General features: G+C 42.4%; 1 protein-coding gene across 1 annotated transcript; it reads left to right on the forward strand.

Moving 5' to 3' along the window:
* Positions 1–418: 418 nt before the first annotated feature.
* LOC133892312 (probable amino-acid acetyltransferase NAGS2, chloroplastic) lies at positions 419–13,177 on the forward strand. The gene is made up of 10 exons (XM_062332996.1): positions 419–852; positions 1,379–1,466; positions 5,105–5,313; positions 6,558–6,709; positions 6,949–7,360; positions 9,398–9,495; positions 9,863–9,974; positions 10,106–10,265; positions 10,652–10,724; positions 12,593–13,177. The coding sequence occupies exons 1-10, from the start codon at positions 538–540 to the stop codon at positions 12,744–12,746; spliced, it is 1,773 nt and encodes a 590-aa protein (XP_062188980.1). The 5' UTR covers positions 419–537; the 3' UTR covers positions 12,747–13,177.
* Positions 13,178–14,633: the final 1,456 nt, after the last annotated feature.

Below are 14,633 nucleotides of genomic sequence, written 5' to 3' on the forward strand. Positions count from 1 at the left end.
AAGCGTAATTCGGATGGGCACCCTACTGGCAAAAAAACTGGGCCCAAAAGATCTTTTTCAGTGGAGGCCCAATTAACTATGAGCCCAAATGTAGTGTCCACATAATTTAGGCCCAAGTCCAGCCCAATACTTGGTCTTCCCCGTCGGTTCGGAAGAGTTTTTTTAAAGTAATATTACTTTAATAAAAAATTATAAAAATACTACGGATTTTTAGAATATGTAAAAATAGTACTGGTCAGCAATTGGGGACAGGTCACGTATCGACAATTGGTCTATTGACGGGTGACCACAATTGATTTGTCGATAGGGTTATTATTTTTAAAAAATTTCAAAAACACATAATATTTTTTGTATTTTTCTATTAAATAATATTATTTAAAAAATTCTCTGCCGGTCACCGCGGGACAGCGATCACGCGCCAATCCGCTTCCCAAAACAACGGCGTGGCCGTCACAAATCTGCCGGTGACTTTGCTCTGTAAAGAGATCCCAGTCCCTTTCCAACCGATCCCTAGGGCCAAGGGCTCGAAGCTTCTACATGGCCGCGTCGGCTGCCGCGGCGGGCCTCGCCGGCGAGGTCTCGCGGCCCGCGGCCCGGGCGTCCGCTGCTTCCGGGGCACTTCCCTCCGGGAGCCTGCTGCGGCTACCCCTGTCGCGCCGGAGCCGGCGGCGCGGGCGCGGCGTCCGGTGCTGCGCGGTTGGGAGTCCCGGCGGCGGCGTGGCCCCGCGGGAGGAGTTCGTGGGGTTCTTCCGGGAGGCGTGGCCGTACATTCGGGGCCACCGGGGGAGCACCTTCGTGGTCGTCATCTCTAGCGAGGTCGTGTCTGGGCCGCACTTGGACCGCGTTCTGCAGGTATTGGGATGTTTGGCGTATTTGGCATTCATACGATGATTTGTTCAGAGGAAAGTACATTTGACCTCCTGTTGGGTCCTTGGAGGTGGAGCGTCGAATTTGATTTATCTGCTTTATACTAATGTCCATCTTAGCTTCTTTCTTTCTTTTTACTTGGTGAAAAATACTAACCAAAGTTTCTAGGCAATGGCCATCAAGAAACTATAAAACATTCTCGCAAAAAGATAGAAGAACTATAAAACACTATGTTGCGCTGGCTAGGCCATATGCTTTAGTGGGCTTGATTAATTGGGAATTTGGGATGGCAATCGGGGAACAGTAAAAATTTGAATTGGTGACCTCAGTATTATCAAAAAAAATTGTGAGGAATTACTACAATGATTGTGGTACTCCGAGGCTTAAGATGTTATGGACTTAGGGTCATGCCACAGAGATTTATCTTCTTTTGTTGTCATCCAAATTTACAGTTGCTATGGATTCCTCATCATCAACTGCATTATATTTTCTGAGACATGCTGATATGCAGGATATCTCACTACTCCATGGTCTAGGGATTAAATTTGTTCTTGTTCCGGGGACACATGCTCAAATTGATAAGCTTTTGTCAGAGAGAGGTCAGTTCTGTGCAACATCCTTATTGGGTATCTTCACTATTCATTCTTGATCCTGCACTCTTTATTTACACATGTTTGTGTGATAGAAGCGGCTATGCCACTGAAGAAGTTTGGAATTTGATTCTTGATCCTCATGTATAGATTTCTATGTCTACCAGACTTAAAAGCACACCATATAGGAGGGCTATTCAGCGTATGTGCAAAATCTGCAATAATGAATCTTAGACAATCATTTAGTTTATGTGGCAGCTGTGCTGCATGAAACTTGACAAGAAGTACAGATGGAATAATTCTGCAAAAGCACTATGGGACCTTGTTACTGACTTTCTTCTGTTTAGGAAGTGCACCTTTTAGCTCATCATTGACTGCTCCACTTCACCCACAAAGCTTCCAGGAAATCATATCCTGTATGATTTGCAGACTATCTTGGCCATAACTTTGAGCTCTGTAATTAGAACTTGGTGAAGAACATTATGGCGACGTGCAGAATGATTCTTTTTCTGTACTACTCTGCGATAGCCGTCCAAATCGCATTCGGTTTAATCGAACGTGCCGACTGGCTATAAAGATGAGAGCTAGCACTTGCCCGTCCACCAACGTGCCATGTGCTAACACACATCTAAACCGTCCATCGCACCAACATTTGATTAAAACGAACGCAATTTCGGTATTCCCGGTACATGCTTGCTAGGATCATGCATGTACCTTTACATACGTTTATCGCGACAAGGGACAACAAGTGTAAAATTATATTACAACATGGTTCAACAAAAATTATCAGAGTAAAAGCAACTAGGGTCAAGTTATCCATAAACTTGACCAAAAACGAAGACTAGAAACTATATTACATCGGTTTGTTCTAGTGCATCATTCATCTAGATACGCAATCGAAAACATGTACAACAAAATAACAAAAGAGGCTGATGATGCTTTTGCCCTTAAGCATCACTGGGTTTAGTCTCGCGTCACTTGGATTTACTCTTGCCCATTGCCAGCATCGGCAGGGTAAAAGTAACCAAACATCGACTTGTCCTCACCTGCAACAAAAACTCAACAATAGCATCGTGAGTACGAAGATACTCGCAAGACTTACACATATAGGTATATATATTCCCAACTTGAAGGATGATGCATTTAGTTGTGGCAAAAAAACTAAGCCATAAGCTGACACATTTGCTTAAATGCAATTTTAATCATCTTAATCTTAATGTGTACGCACCTAAGTATGAAGACTTAGATGATTCAACTGGCATGACCCACTTTTTTCCAAATAGCTTAATAAGTAACCTAATACAAGTGATCAACCCGAAGGAATCACATCGACCTTTTCTTCTCATATTCATCCCCGATGAACATGACCATCATCTCAAGAACAACACGTGACTCTACGACGAACTATCAGGACACAAAGCATGGTCATGACTGAGAGCGCGATAATTTAAATTGTTCTTACAACCCTGCAGGGGGTACATCTTTACCCACATGACACGAATCCATCCTCTCGGCCCTCGTGACAACCTTTCTCATATATGTTGCATCAGACAGGCCCATGCCTACGCTGTCAAATACCCAGTTTCCGCCGTGACTCTTCCGTATTGGACACCCCTAGGGTCCTCGCCGCCCCCAATATAAACTTCTCCATCTCATCATTTTTCACGACACCGCAATGCCACAATTAGTCGATGCACATAACATACGATATTCATATCATCTGTCCCATGCATAGACATGTGGTAAGTACGGTAAGTGTTGGACACAAGCAAACATCGGTATGACCCTTAATCAACTCAAGTGAGGCTACGACATCCAAGACTCCTTTCTCATCTGTTCCCACCATTCGCTCAAGTCTCGTAACCAACATACTTACTATAGTAACTTAACCATTATCGTAGAGTTTGTAATACATGTCTTATAACTCGCGAACGATGGTCATGTCCACCTCTCGACTTCTACCGATACGCTAAGCAGAGCTAAGTATTTATCAAACACTAGACTTGATTCTATTCGTTATCCATGGTTACAAGGATACGGTAACATCAATCACAAGGAAGGCAATGCAACAATATATGATCTACCCACTTGACTTGTACAACTCACTTAATGGAACTAACCCATACAATAGGAGCAAGTTAAGACATGATCATTGTAAAGTAAGAGTGCAATATGATAGATGCTTGCCTTGGTTTTCTGGTGTTTCGTTCACGTATAACTTCGGTTCGTTGTCGTTCTCGACTTCTTGAACCGTCGACACGCCACTATCTAATCAAAGGAATACACATTGAATAAATAAAAGAATGAGCGAAGATATATGCTTTATGATGCATGATCATCAACGAGATGCAATATGATATATTATGAAAACATGTGCAAAAGAACGTTAATCGATTGAGATAGAAAAAGTTGAAATTCGCATGAGGTAACCTAAGTTCAATGGGTACTGAGTAACTGGCGGTCAGACCGAGATAGGTGGCGGTCAGACCGTGGGGGTCGAATAGAGAAGAAATCAATACTGAGTAGATCTGTCGGTCAGACCTAAATAGGTGGGGCCGGTCTGACTCCTGATTGTGGAGTCTGATTGAAGTCTAACTGGCTAAGTTAGGTCCCGAAGGTCAGACCGGCCCAGGTGGCGGTCAGACCACTGGGCCTGGCTGACGGCACCTCAACGAGGTCGCCGACGAAGGCTCTGGCGATGCCTTCGACCAAGAAAGGTACTAAAACACTCTACAAGACTAGAGAAGTGTATTTTGGGAGGTTTGGGTGATATGCACAGGACCAAACTCGAGGACCCCATGGATGAAATCCATGGGTAATGGTGGAGCTCGGGTCTACACTAAGTGGGATCGATTCGAGCTCGGGAATGATGGGAAAAACAGTTGGGGAAGTCTTACCTCGGTGTGAGGAAGCTTTCTAACGGGTTGGCCGACTCCGGGGAATTTCTGATTTGAAGATCGGGCTCTGGGGTGGTGGTTGGCCTTGAGGTGGAAAAAGACATGGAGAAACATCTCCAACGAAGAAGACGGCGGAGAGGACCTCATGGAAGCTCAGGGAAAACCTTCTCTGTCGATCTCCAGCGGTTGTGGTGGTCGAGGTGGTCTCCTCTCCTTTCTCTCGGTTTTTGGGGCGGAGGAAGAAATGAGTGAGGGAGAGAGAGTGAGAGTTGGTTGATTGGGATTTAAGTGGGGTTTTGAGCTTTAACGATCAGACCACCGAAAGTGTGGGTCAGATCACGAGCTAAGCCCACATGCTGAAAATCCTCTTTCTTTTCCCCATTTCTTCCAATTGATTTTCCCTATCCATCCTAGATGGTTTTGGGGCTTCCTAACCATTTCTAAACAATTCTCACTCATACATACATATGGTGGAAACGCGAGTCGGTTATCGACGTAACCTTTCAAAAAGTTTTTGAAACACTTAACACAAAACCATAAGCATTATGCATGATGTAACGATGCATATGCGTGCTCGGTGACTAGGCTAGGGTTTTTGGGGTGTGACATACTCTTTTCTAAGGAAATATTTCTGTACTACTCCGTCCTTTGCTCTTGTTAACTTTGGTTGGTTTGTTTTTTTTTTACTGCAACTCTATTTTTAGCACTGTCCTGGTAGTGCCTCTGATCAATTTACGAAATTTCCTGTAGGAAGGAAGGCCAAGTATGTTGGTCAGTACCGAGTTACTGATTCTGATTCATTAGAGGCTGCAATGGAGGCAGCTGGTAGAATAAGGTTAACAATAGAAGCAAAACTTTCTCCTGGTCCTCCAATGTTAGATCTCCGTAGACATGGTGTTATTGGACGTTGGCATGGTCTTGTGGATAACGTTGCAAGTGGCAACTTCCTTGGTGCTAAGGTGACTATAATTATCTGCGCTTGCAAATATCTAGTTTTCAACTGATTATTTATAAATTTGATGCAGCATATCATTACAAAAGAACCTTGTTAGAGGAGATGGTAAGCTCCTTGAATTATGGTTTAATTGGTGATACCTGCTTAGCCAGTCACTTGATTACTGGAAATTCTTGTTGAAGTTTAGAAGTTAAGAAGGAAGTCGAATTCAAAGTGAAAATCATTAGTGAACAGTACTCTACACTCTTCATCTAATTCATTTTTCTGATGAACATAATTTAGCAAACTGGAGACTTTCACAATAATTTCGTACTAAAGAAGTAATTAACTTGGTTTATTTCAATAACGTATATGTCACTACATGCACTTTGAAATAGAGCGGATTCTTTTTTATTAAAGAAACATTGTTTTTATCATTTTTGCTAGGCTTATTTTAAATGTTCCATTTCAACTTTTCCCGATTATTTTGCACTGTTTTGCTTCGTGTTATGCTCTTAAGATTATGGCTGCAGTCAGACAGATATTTAAGCACATGAGGGTTTTGGTTGGAACGACAAGTGAACAATACAATATTTGTTTGGTCGTGCACTATTAATCATTTCCTGCTAACAGTAGTACCATGTTTGAGTAACTTGAAACTTTTAAGCATCACCTTTTTATAGATTTTTATGCTACCGTAGTTACGCTATGATCTAACTTCCCAGTTAAGGACTAATGTTTCATGCCTATGAGAATACACTTCAACTATCATTCGAAGAATCTATTGTTGGTGGACATTTTGAGCTGTTGGGTGGATTGGAATTTCCTGCCACTCTACACTGAAGTCTCTAGAACACCATGGGTAATTCTAGGATCAACAGTAATGGCCTTGAACTGCGAGCAAATGTTCCACATGTTGTTTCAGAACTAAAATATTGAATTGGAATGTCAGTTATGGCCTTGAACTGGAGCACCCTATGCTTATTCACATTCTTCTGTCCTTCGTAAGTGATGGTGGACATTAGGGGGCTGGAGGTCCCACAATGCTGAGTTTATGTGACTATCTTCCTTTGGCAGAGAATAAAGAGTAGTTAATGGCATTGACTATGGATTCACTGGCAAAGCTGGAAAAATAGATGTTTTATGGATAAGAGCACACATGCTATTTATGTTCATTTCCTCGCTTTGTTTTATCGTTATCAAGTTCTGCTGAACTTGGTTGGGGTGGTCCTGTAATACTGATTTTATGTGATTATCTGATTTTGACAGAGAAGAGGAGTAGTCAATGGTATTGATTACGGATTCACCGGTGAAGTTAAGAAAATAGATGTTTCACGGATAAGAGAAAGGCTTGATAGTGATAGCATAGTTGTTGTGAGCAATATGGGATACTCGAGCTCAGGAGAAGTGTTAAATTGCAAGTATGTTAATTGTTAAATTGCAAGTATGTTATTTTTCTGTATTGCTTACTAATTCCCATGTCTACGATTATATGTCCACATATGTATTATGTTTTTCTTACCACTAAATTATGCATGAATTTGATATGAAAGTATGCGTAAATGTCCTACCCTAAGAATTACAGCACCACGCACTCATTTTTGTGTATTGCAGCTAGCGTACTAAACAAAATTGTTTTGCATTGTTTGGAAACATCCAGCACTTACGAGGTAGCTACCGCATGTGCTTTAGCCATGGAGGCAGATAAACTTATCTGCATTGTAGACGGTCAGATATTCGATGAGCACGGACGAGTAATTCATTTCATGTCTATTGAGGAAGCTGATGTGTTGATCAGAAAGCGTGCTAAGCAAAGTGATATTGCTGCAAATTATGTCAAGGTTGTGGATGAGGAGGGTATCAATCCTTTGCTCAAGGCGGACCATGAAACAACATTGATTGATAGAGCTCTTGTTAATGGATATGCTGCTTCTTTTCAAAATGGCTTGGGTTTCAACAATGGAAATGGTATTTATTTTGGTGAGCAAGGGTTTGCCATTGGTGGTGAAGAGAGGTTAAGCAGATCAAATGGCTATCTTTCTGAGTTGGCTGCAGCAGCATATGTCTGTCATGTAAGTGTTTCATCTTTCACGGCATTCTTTATTCTGTTCAATTCTATGGTTCTGGTTCAAGATCAATAATTTTCTAGCATTACATGTGTATTCTTTCTTTTGTAAATGTTATCATCTACAAGCAGCAAAACTGTCCTTTTCAAAATTGTCTTCTCAATTCGCTACCTTTGTTTCGGGTTATTAGTTAGTATAGTCTGGTCATGTGCTCTGCCATGTTGGACCTGTATGCATGTTCGAAGTGCTGGTACAAATCGATCATGCAATGCTCATGTTTGTTGAATCTAAATGTGATCTAATTGCATGATTTCTAGCTCTAATCGATGAACACCCCATCTAATTAGCGGAAGCGATAACCCATACCTGAGCTTGACGATGCCATGGCGTGAAGGTCCCTCGGGTAGATTAGCAGTGCAGACGGGTGTACATGTCAGTGAAGATGTCACTAGCCTTAGTTGTCGACGGTGATCGTCGGCGATGGATTGCTCGGTGTAGACGTGTGGGCACGGTAGCGGTGGTTTTCACTTGGTTAATATCACCCATAAGGATTGGTTAGGGTTTTTAGGATGGGAGAGGCGGCTTAAACTTGCGTGAGTTTATCGTAATCCCGTCGGACCCCCTCTCGTCTATTTATATGGTGCTGCATAGGGTGGGTTTGCAACCAACGTGTTGGTTGCGCCCTCAATCAGGGCGGGTACGTGAGGAACGGGCTCCTCCTTAGGACTCGGTCTCTGATCATCCATGATAGAGCCGAGATCAAACACCAACAATGTTACCTGCAGTGTTTTCTTATGCAAGAAAGGTGCCATGTTAGAGTACATATGCAGCTTCTTACACTACGATAGCATATATATGAAGTTCGGCTAGAGATTAGAGCTTCTATCTTTGCATTGCTCTATCCACAAACCAAACAATATTCCTTTAATGAACAGTTAATCTGCTGTAATGATCGGTGACGTCCTAAGAGGGGGATGAGGTGAATTATGACACTTAAAACTATTCAACTCTAAAAACTTCACATGATAAATCTATACGATTTCTATCGAAATGTGCTTTAGATTTATCTAGTGTGGCTACCCTACCGTTCAAAACGGTTCGCAACCTATAGCTAACTCTAGCAAACTACTTTAAAAAGGTAAGCATGTTAAGGTAGATTGCAAGTATGTAAATACGGAAACATAAATAAGATAGAGAGTGCAAATACGGTACAAGGGATTTTTATCATGTGGTATCGATGATATAAATGTTATCCTTAGTTTACGTTGGAGCTCCACCAAATATGCTCCCGGTCGGCAAGGCTCTTTCGGTCACGGCTCTTTAAGTCATCAAGCCACAAAGGCAAGGCTCACACCAAGCTTTTTTTCCGATCGCTTGTTGTCGTCTTCACTTCGGAGCTTGAGTCACCAAGACAAGGGTCTCTGTGTTCTCGTACAAAAGTCTTGTGACCGTTCCATACCAAGTCAGAGGGTCAACAAACTTGAGCCATCGATGTGTATAATCTTCTGATCACCAGACCATCCGGTGTGTACAACTTCTCACACATCTAAAAAACTTTTGGAAAATGCTCCGATGAAGCCTCCGGTGTGCACTCCTTAATACCAAACCATCCAGTGTGTTGAATTGCAGAACGTTCCTCTAAGACAATGCTCCGGTGTTCACACTTGATGAGCACCGGACCATCCAGTATACTCTTCTTCTTTTTCTCTTCTGAGCTGAAAAATACTCCGACGTGTACAAACTCACGAACGCCGGACCATCCGGTGTGTGTATTTTTCCTAGGATTTGTCCAATTCAATCAATTTTTGTCTCAGCTACGGTGATTTCTTCATGTATTGTATCTATAAGACCTGCTAAGATGTATACTTGACAAACATGATAGTTCCATTGACTATGTTATCATAAATCACCAAAATCACATTACATGCCCTCAAAGGACCATGCTCGCTACATCTGTATTGTTTAAGAAAGTGTAAGCTTGCAATTGCGTAAAACTCTCTATTTCTTGAGCTTGGCTATACATTTATTTCTTCTAAATGCCAGGGTGGTGTTCAAAGAGTTCATATCATAGATGGAACTGTTGATGGATCACTGCTACTAGAATTGTTTACAAGAGATGGTGCTGGAACAATGATAGCTAGGTATTCTAAAGCTCTTCTTTTACCAGTTTTTGCTCAAACTTATTGCTTTAATGTTCATGCCAATGCTCCAGTGCCTGCTTTATTTTTATTTATTAACTTAGATACATCTCCTAGACATATTATGCCGTGCTGTAACTGCTTTTTGTGGTCCATAATTGCTAGAAGAAGCATTTGAATATAAGAAATAAAATGCCTTTAATAACTGCTCGTCGTGATATATGCGACCCTGGAGATATCCTTGGCTGGAACTGTGCTTGTGCAACAAATGTTCATCGTATCATTTTTGTGTAGAAATAAACACCTTCCGGAACTTGCATCTCCAATCTATCATGGATAGCTTGATTTATTCCCTACCATATGTTCACAGGGATGTTTATGAAGGAACAAGGGTGGCTACAGAGGAAGATCTTCCTGGCATAATAAAAATTATTCGGCCGCTGGAGGATTCAGGTGTTTTGGCGCGGAGAACAGATAAAGAGGTGTGCTAACTGCTAAAATATTTTTTATTCTAATGATCTTTTACTTTTATACTGAGTCCTTGAGCTACGCTTTACTTTAGTTTTCTCTTCATGCTTACTACTGCTAAAAGGGATCTTTCTATTCTCTTCAGCTTCTTGAAGCACTGGAGTCATTCTACGTTGTTGAAAGAGATGGTTCAATCATTGCTTGCGCTGCTCTGTTTCCATTTCCTGACGAAAAGTCTGGAGAAGTTGCTGCAATTGCTGTATCTGAAGAATGCCGAGGAAGAGGTCAGGGGGACAAGTTGCTCGGTATGTTCATTGCCACATGGACAAACAGAATCTGTTATTTCCTGATTGGCCATTGTAACCCCTCTTCCAAGTTGCCAGAACCATTTCCCCAACACATGTTCATGTGCCCACTTGCTCACGTGCACACACAATCCCTAAAGACTAAAACAAGAGAAGAATCCACCGACCAAGAAAGTTGTGTTAAAGAGGGCATTCCTGCTCTCTTCTTCATAACTGCTGGTCTAACGGTTACTGAGCAAAAATTCATGCGAAGCTGCTTTGTTCTTTTCCTTAATGTTGCAGTTAGCGTGTCCTCTCTTAAAAGAGTTTCAATTTTCAGATATTTCTACTATAACATACTATACTCACCTATTTTTATTTGCCTCATGATTATGGTTATGCTTCAGATTATGTTGAGAAGATGGCGTTATCCCTTGGCCTTGAGAAATTATTCTTGCTTACTACACGGACAGCAGACTGGTATTTACCTTTATTCTTCTTTCGGCTCGTTACATTGAGGGCCGAAGCCTTGATTATTAATGACTAAATGATTCAGTTTTCTGTTTCCTTAGTTTGTGTTGAATTACCGTAGTTCTTTGTTAGTATCTGGGTTTTCTCACTTCAAAATTTAGTAGAGGGTGATGCATAGTTATCATGGCGTCGCCATATCGACGATATGGCGGCATGGTAGTATTTTTCTCCTTGCCACGACGACAGAGTGTATGGCATCTGCTTGGAGTGGGAGAGGCACAAGGGATGTGGCGGCGCGGGGCAGAGCGACCTAGGGCAAGAGGCGTGGGGCGGCGCCATCGCCAGAGTTGGACTGGGTGGGCCGGGATGGGCTTGCGGGTTGGCATGGGCTGAAAGGTCTAGTGGGTAGTGCAAATTTTGCAAAAACTCCCTAGTTTTTCAATATATTATGCACTGATTCAATATAACCTCAATTATATTACAAATTTTTGTATTTAAGCCCCTTAGGGTATTAATAATTGCAAAAAACTATTGTATATTTCTACATTTTACATATATTACGTATCTATGACATTGACATTGAGGTATCTATGAATCAGCGCGTAATAGTGACACTGAGGCATCTTTATTGTGTATTGCGTCAACAGTGACATCGAGTTCTATGTCTTTTGTGCTACATTTATATTGCTATTTATCTTTTGTGCTACATTTACATTTCCTAATATCCTAGACTATAATTGTTGAGCTACATCTATATTGCCACTTGCTAATATCTTAGACTATAATGTGTGTATTCGCCACGTGTGTATGGTGTCACCACACCACACGTATGGCGCTGCGAAGGTGTGAAGGTGGTGGGTTGCCGCGCCTCGCCATGCCGCGATAACAACCTTAGGGTCATGGCTGTAGTGTGCGTTGAGTGTAATATCTAGGTTGGTATGCTCTGTGTACCCTTTAATCCACTTGAGCTCTCATTTTTTTACCTTTTTTTGACAATCTACTTGAGCGTCTGGAATGCTGCATTCACCTGGCTTTGTTAACACCTATTTTTTTTAATACGCAGAAGAACTGCGTATCTTTGTATTAGAGAAGTAAAGAGTTTGAAATATTACAACACGGAGTGTCGCCGCACTCACGCACACACCTCACAAACGAATTTACACGAGACGAAACAACCCACAGAATAGGAACCGTACTACTCCGGATATAGATAACTGAGGGCCGAAACAATCCTGTAAAGAGAGTGCATATTTACAGGCAATGTTTGCCGATTGAAGACCCTGGTGTTTCGCTTTTTCCATATGTACCATACGATTAACATGATCAAAGTGTCGACGCCTTTCTTCTTCAGCCACGGGAGATGAACACGAGATTGAAGCCACCAATCCTGCAATATGACCACCTGTGCATCTGGCATGTTAATGCTGAGAGCGGAGTATATCACCCACCACACTTGCTTGGTGTAGGGACAGGAGACGAAGATGTGGTCGCTAGATTCCGGCTCTTGGTCGCACAAGGCGCAAGTAGCCTGTGCATCAAGACCATGTCTCAACCGACGGTTCGCGGTCCGAAAAGCCAACCAGATGAAGAATTTAACCTTAAGTGGTGCCCAGCTCCTCTAGATCAAATTCGCCCTATGAAAGAACACAGAGCCCTGATGTAGCATGAGATACGCAGATTTGGTCGTGTACTGTCCGTCTGATGTCCTCAACAGTAGATAGCACCTGTTGCAATTGTTGAATACAGAAGTACAATCATCACATGGGGAAAACGACATTGATGCCCTAACAAATTATGTGCAGATAAGATAGTAGCAATGCTTTGATTTTCGGCTTTTGGTGTGCTGCAACCTTGTGCTTAGTTTTGAAATGTTGCAGGTTTGTGCGGCGTGGCTTTTCAGAGTGCTCAATTGAATCTGTTCCTGAGCAGAGGAGAAAGCGTATCAATCTGACACGTGGATCAAAGTATTATATAAAGCAGCTCCAGACAAAGCATGCTGGAGTCACCGAGAACAATTGTCAACACTCATGAAACTTGGTGCAACATAACAAAAAATCTACTTGGTTACATCATTTTGCACCTTGACCGAAGGTATAATTTCATAAAGAAACAGAACAACTTTTCCTGACAGTGCCTTTGAGTGATAGTTGTCTTTATGTTTACGTGTGTAAAGGGTTTTCGTTTCACAACAGAATTGAGGCAGAAAACAAATAGCTTATTAGGGAGGTATGCATGGCGTCTGAAGTGACTACCATTTCGGTTTTTCTTAATAAAACTAGTGAAACCATGGGCTTTATCCATAGATGTCAGAGGTACTCTCGAGAATGTAACGCGAAGCATTATTTCTGGCTGATCACTCATTGTACTTAGGAAGATATGTTTTTTTTATAAGTGGGTGGGGAATGTTCTGTAAAGAGAGTGCATATTTGCTATCTGCCATCTAGTTTGCCAGTTTTCTTGTATTGTTTCCAACTAAGAATTGATATTTTTACGCTTGAAAAGTGGAAATGCTTGTTCCGATCAGAGGAAAGGCTTTTCTACCTTTCCTGGTACAGGGAGCAAATCAAGGAGAATATTAGTTACCGTGTACGAGATGCTCGGATCATTGGGCAAGGCTTTTCATCTGCTAAGATCAGAGGCAAGGCATTTTCGACGAGAATCTGATGCTGATATTTCTTTATATAATGACGAGAAGTTGGTATGGATTGAACATTCATGGCGAAGTTAGTGTGTTTTGCGTCAGGTTTTGTACACACGAAACGCTGATGCACATGGATGTCAAGGTATGAGCACGCGACGTTCCCGAGCCGGCAAGAAGTTGGATACAAATAGCATTCATGGGTGAATGTTCCATAGAAGTATAGTACCACATGGTGGAACGCCAGACTTTCTCAACCACAGCTCTGAGTAGAAGGTGCATTGCGCTGCGTAACGCCGTCCTGATGAAAGGCAAGTATGGCAAGTTTGTCACTTGCTACTGCCAAACAATTACTGAGCCCCTTGCATGTTTTGGCTTGTAGACCTGATTCGTGTAGGATTTCTGTTAGATGGAGACCTGCACTTGTAGAATCAACGCCAAGTGTTGAAAGCTGGGTCCACTAGAAACACCAAAGGAGGTCTTGATCGCATATCTAGGGTCACATGGTTTCCTGCACTACTATTGCATACTCAAAAATTTAGGGTGAGAGCTGACACACGATAAGTGCTTACCCAAGATGTACTCTTATCATGAAAGAAAGACATTTGAGTTCATGGCTTCTTGGTAAGGTCTCCTTAAAAAGGAGAAGTGCCTGCTAATGCTAGAAATGCGTGGTGTACGCGCTTACACATCCAGTTGGATGATTGGAGCGTGACACGGTGAGGCAGTGACTCGTGAGTCCAATTTCTTTGTTCCACGACTATTTTTTTTTCTTAATACCATTTCCCCGTGCGTGGAGTCGTTGGCGTGTGCCGGACTACCAGGTGACAAGGCGTGCCGTGTGCATTGCATCTGCAGTTGGGTGATTGGAGCACGTACCAACACAACTATCCCTCTCTCCCTCTTACAGAAGATGCGTGGTCACTAATCTACCGTATGAACGTTTCCGATGGTTCGGGCCTGGGGAAACAGGCTCATCCCAAAACATCGCAAAGCTGAACGTCTCACGTATGCACGAGCAAACAACGGACTGCTGCTGCAGCTACGCTGACCCCGCAAGTCGAGCAGGAAGCAGCTACCCAGGTTGCGTTTTACAGTGACGCTCTGATTTTAACAACTCACCGTGGGTTCATGCTGCGCATCCACCTCCTGCGCCAATGTCACAGGTCAGATAAGATCAGGTCGGATCCTCGAGAGAGACGGGAGGAGCTCAACCCCCTACCGGGGCTGCCCCTTCTATTTTTTCCAAGCGAAGAGTGAGATGAGATGAAGGAAGATCA

Source organism: Phragmites australis, chromosome 15 (genome assembly GCF_958298935.1).
Source record: "Phragmites australis chromosome 15, lpPhrAust1.1, whole genome shotgun sequence".
Taxonomy (NCBI): Eukaryota; Viridiplantae; Streptophyta; class Magnoliopsida; order Poales; family Poaceae; genus Phragmites; species Phragmites australis.

Excerpts from the sequence above, each read along its gene's own strand:
- LOC133892312 (XM_062332996.1), top strand. The coding sequence starts at position 538 with ATGGCCGCGTCGGCTGCCGCGGCGGGCCTCGCCGGCGAGGTCTCGCGG. Across the intron at positions 6,710-6,948 it reads GGAGAAGTGTTAAATTGCAA|CACTTACGAGGTAGCTACCG; the intron begins GTATGTTAATTG and ends GGAAACATCCAG. Across the intron at positions 10,266-10,651 it reads TCAGGGGGACAAGTTGCTCG|ATTATGTTGAGAAGATGGCG; the intron begins GTATGTTCATTG and ends GTTATGCTTCAG.